Below are 4,719 nucleotides of genomic sequence, written 5' to 3' on the forward strand. Positions count from 1 at the left end.
CCAGAAGATCCGTAAACATGATAAGAACGATCAATTTAACATGGATAACATGAACAAAGGAAGCTATAATTGCAAGAAACCAAGCCCTGCCCGCATGCTTTAACCCGACTACAATGCATAAGTACTCGTCACCTTACAGATACGTTGTTCCCCAACATTTAAACATGTAGCAAACAGACAAACAAGTCATATTCCCTCAAGTCAAGATTAGACACAACACTTACCTCACTCCAACGACCAAACTCAAAGCTCAACCACGACTTTTCCTTTCACACAAGCCTCCAAACCAATAGAATCTAGAAAATTACCAACCAAACGATTCAATTTAAGCCTTAGGAACTGCCCACGATTGTAAAGAATTCAATTTAGGTCATTATTGAAAAAACGTCATCAAAAGTCAACACCCGGGCTCGCTTGGTTCAAACCCAAAATTCGGACCAAAACCCGATTACCCATTCGCCCCCGAGCCCGGTTATATAATTTAATTTGGAATCCGACCTCAATTTGAGGTCTAAATCCCCAATTTACCAAATCCCTAGTTTCTACCCAAAACCCCCCAATTCCACCATGGAAATCATAGAAACAATAGTGAAAGTTTGAAAGGAAATAGGTTAGAATCACTTACTTACGATTTGGAGAAGAAAGAGTCTTGGAAAAATTGCCTATAACGTTTTAATTTTTGAAAATTTGAAGAATGAACCAAAAATTCCGTCTAAGTCATATTTTGTTCAGTTGCATATGTCGCATTTGCGACCTTGCGAAGACTCCCACACCTCTGTAATCATCGCATTTGCGATGAAAAGTTCGCAAATATGAACACTGACTTGACCGCAAATGTGACCCAATGATCGTAAACGTGAAGAATCTCCCTTCCTAACTCTCATCGCAAATGTGAAGCTTTATTCGCAAATGCGAACACTGGCTTTCTACAAATGCGACCTCATGATCGCAAATGCGAACCTAGGCTGACCCAGGCACACTTCCCAAATGCGAAGAAATAGCTCGCAAATGAGAGCCTGACAGAAGATGGAAATGTTCGCAAATGTGAACTCTAATCTCGCAAATGCGAGATCAGAGGCCAGTTCCCAGAAATTGCAGACACCAGCAAATTTTCTATGTCCAATTCACTCGGTAGCCTATCCGAAAATCACCCGAGCTCTCGGGGATCTAAACCAACTATGCACACAAGTCTAAAAACATCATATGAACTTGCTTGCTCGATCAAAACACCAAAATAACACCTAAAACTACGAATTGAACAGCAAATCAAATGAAATTTTTTAAAGGCAACTTTGAAACTTCTATTTTCACAACCGGACGTCCGAATCACGTCTAACCAACTCCGTTTTCATCAAATTTCCCAGACAAGTCACAATATGGTATTGGACCAATATCGAGTTCCGAAACCAAAATACGGAGCCGTTATCCAAAAAGTCACACTTTGGTCAAACATTTCAAATTCATTAAGCCTTTAACTTTCAAATTTTGACAAAGTCCGATATCTCGGGCTAGGGACTTCTGAATTATACGCCCAAGTCCTAAATCACGATACGGACCCATTGGGACTGTCAAAATATAAATCCGGGTCCGTTTGCTCAAAAAATTGACTGAAGTCAACTTAAGTAGATTTTAAGGCAAAATTTAATTTTTTTTCTCAGTTTTTAACATAAAAGCCTTCGGAAAGACGCCCGGACTGCGCACACAAATCGAGGAAGGCTAAAACATGACTATTAAGGTTTCAGATCACATAATTAGGTTTTAAAACATGAGATGACCTATCGGGTCATCACAAGTTTGTTTGAATAGACGAGTAGTACTTCGGGAGAAGGCTACGAGTAATATTAACCCTGTCAATCAATAAACTATAAAAATTAATTAGACAATTTAAGTGAAAAATTCAACGTGATTATTAGCCAACCCATAGCTCTAGAATATCGTCTCTCATTGAATTCGTGTCTAATTTTGCCAACTTGTTCATTTAATCTCTTAGTTGATTACTCTAGATTAGTTTTATTAAATATTTATACTTTAAAAAAGTGCTTGAATAGATTAATTATCTTAGTTTAATTTAGTGAATAGTTAATCACAACTCCCTGTGGGTACGATATCTGGACTTACAGTCTTATATTACTTGTCGACCACGTGTACTTGCGAGTGCATTTGGGAGCAACAAATTTTTGGCGCCGTTGCCCGGGACTTAGAAATTAACTATTTTACTAGATTAGATTTTTACTTTTTTTTTATCTATTTAAGTTTTTAATTTTAGTTTAGTGTAGTTAGTATTAGTTGTTTTTTACATGGCATCTTTGAAAGAAAAGTGGTGGGATAGTAAGTATTCTTGTTTTTGTAATCCTTGTCCATATTGTAAAGGACACCACTTGTGGCGATATTGTAAAAATATTCCCAGGACCGAGTTGTGTGCACCATCTCAATCCTGTACTATTTGTGATGGTAATTGGAATAATTGTCCTAAGTGTTGTTATCCTACTCCAATCCCTTCTTATGTTGATTTTAATAATTTTTGTGAGTTTGACAGGAGTAACGAATTGGAAAATGTGGAACACGATGTTCGCATTATTGATATGCACAGGAAATTATTAGAAGAATATGGAGGTTTCTGTGAGAAAATTACAAATGGGATGCAACACTTTATAGAAGGAAGAGCTGAACTAGAACAAGAGATCGACCAATTCGGCAGTTCTATTCGCGACTTGGAGGCTAAATTGAGTGCAAAGGTTGATGCGTGTAGTGCCCAACAATTTAGTGATAAGCCCAATTTCATATACAAATACACTCGGTTACTCAGATTTCGCCGGTGCACAAAATATTCATTCAAACATTTTAACAAACACCTTATGAGAATGAAGTGTGTGCATTCTAGTTTAACAATGGTGGAGTATGATGGCCCTCCAAAATTTCAATGAAGTAGAGGGAATTCTAGTTTATTACTCCGTATACAAAACAACCACAACAAATTTCGGCCAATGACCGGACCACCCACCATAGAACAATTCTTAAGAAACAACTTATGTGCAAAATTTGGTGGTTAGGGCAATTGGGGGATGGGATGTTCATTATCATTTACCTATAAAAAGAACAAGAAGAAGAAAAAGAAGAAAACATACCTGTAGAATTTAGGATGAGAGCAAGAGAAGAACTTGAGAAATTTGTGAGATAGAAGAGTGAAGAAGCTCGACAGAACTGGTGCGAGAGAGAGAGAAAGAAAGATGGGGAGAAATTCGGGTGTTTAGGGAGGGGGTTTATGTTCTAATTTGTGTTGTGGTTGGGTATGGGTATTTGAGTGGGTTGTAATGTGAGAGAATATAGGTAGATGGGTTGGGTTTTATGGGTATGGGTTAAATAAAATATATAATTAACAAAACAAAAATAAAAACAAAATTAAAAACTTACTTGGCCACCCCCCAACCCAGCGCTCTGCGCTATGCCTGGCGCTGGGGGATTTCTAGACACTGCTTTGGGCGCCCAAGGCAGCGTGGAGCGCTGGCCTAGGCGCTGTTCGACGATTTTCTATTTTTTTTATATATAACATCCCGATCCCCCGGGCCTTTTATATATCCAATTTACATGTCCCACACCATTCTACCTATAAATTCTATGTCTACAGAGAAAATACAAATTCTATTCTGCTCTAACTAAAAAAATTTAAAAGCTAGGCTATGAAAGCAATAAAAATTGGGTTGCCTCCCAACAAGCGCCTGATTTAACGTGACAGGGTCTTGCTTACTCATCAGCGAGTACAACCTTGGTCTTCTCACGATCAATTATTCCTCCCCAATAGTGCTTGACTCTTTGTCCATTCACTAAAAATTTTCTTTTGTCATTTAACACGTGCAACTCAATTGTACCATAAGGAGTGACTCTCACCACCTCAAACGGGCCTGACTATCTCAATTTTAACTTCCTAGGAAACAATCTTAGCCTAGAATTAAACAATAATACATGTTGGCCTAGCTCAAAGTGACGTGGCTAAATACGCTTGTCACGCCATCTTTTTATCTTCTCTTTTTATAGCTTAGCATTTTCATAAGAGTGCAGCCTGAACTCATCTGACTCATTTGACTGCAAAAGTCTCTTCTCGCCCGCGGCTTCAAGGGCCATATTCAACTTTTTAATGGCCCAATATGGTTTGTGTTCAAGTTCAACAAGCAAGTGACATGCCTTCCCAAAAACAAGCTTATACGGCGACGCCCCAATTGGCATTTTATATGCAAATCTATATGCCCACAAGGCATCATCTAACTTTGCAACCCAATCCTTCCTATTCACACTCACCGTCTTCTCTAAGATTTGCTTTATTTCTCTATTAGATACCTCTGTTTGTCCACTTGTTTGAGGATGATATGCCATAGCAACTCTGTGGGGACTCCATATTTAGCTAGAAGGTTATTCAACAACCGATTGAAAAAATATGTCCCTTCATCACTAATCAAAGCATGTGCAGCCCCTAACCTCGAGAATATGTTCTTTTTCACAAATGCAACTACCACCATGGCATCGTTTATTGGCAATGCGATCGCCTCTACGCATTTTTACACGTAGTTAACTGCTAGCAAAATGTATTTGTTTTCTCTGGACAATGGGAATGGTCCCATAAAATCTATCCCCCACGCATCAAAAATCTCAACCTCCAGGATGTTATTCAAAGGAATCCCATGCCTCTTTGTAATTGTTCATGTTCTCTGACAATAGTCACACTTC

General features: G+C 38.5%; 1 protein-coding gene across 1 annotated transcript; it reads right to left on the reverse strand.

The window, feature by feature from the left end:
- Positions 1-4,026: 4,026 nt before the first annotated feature.
- On the reverse strand, positions 4,027-4,368 carry LOC104111644 (uncharacterized). The gene has a single exon (XM_009621386.1). The coding sequence runs from the start codon at positions 4,366-4,368 to the stop codon at positions 4,027-4,029; it is 342 nt and encodes a 113-aa protein (XP_009619681.1).
- Between the last annotated feature and the right edge of the window lie 351 nt (positions 4,369-4,719).

The sequence above is a fragment of the Nicotiana tomentosiformis genome, chromosome 11 (assembly GCF_000390325.3).
Source record: "Nicotiana tomentosiformis chromosome 11, ASM39032v3, whole genome shotgun sequence".
Taxonomy (NCBI): domain Eukaryota; kingdom Viridiplantae; phylum Streptophyta; class Magnoliopsida; order Solanales; family Solanaceae; genus Nicotiana; species Nicotiana tomentosiformis.

What these genes read in the sequence shown, in the direction of transcription:
- LOC104111644 (XM_009621386.1), bottom strand. Translation starts at nt 4,368, where the DNA reads ATGGCATATCATCCTCAAACAAGTGGACAAACAGAGGTATCTAATAGA.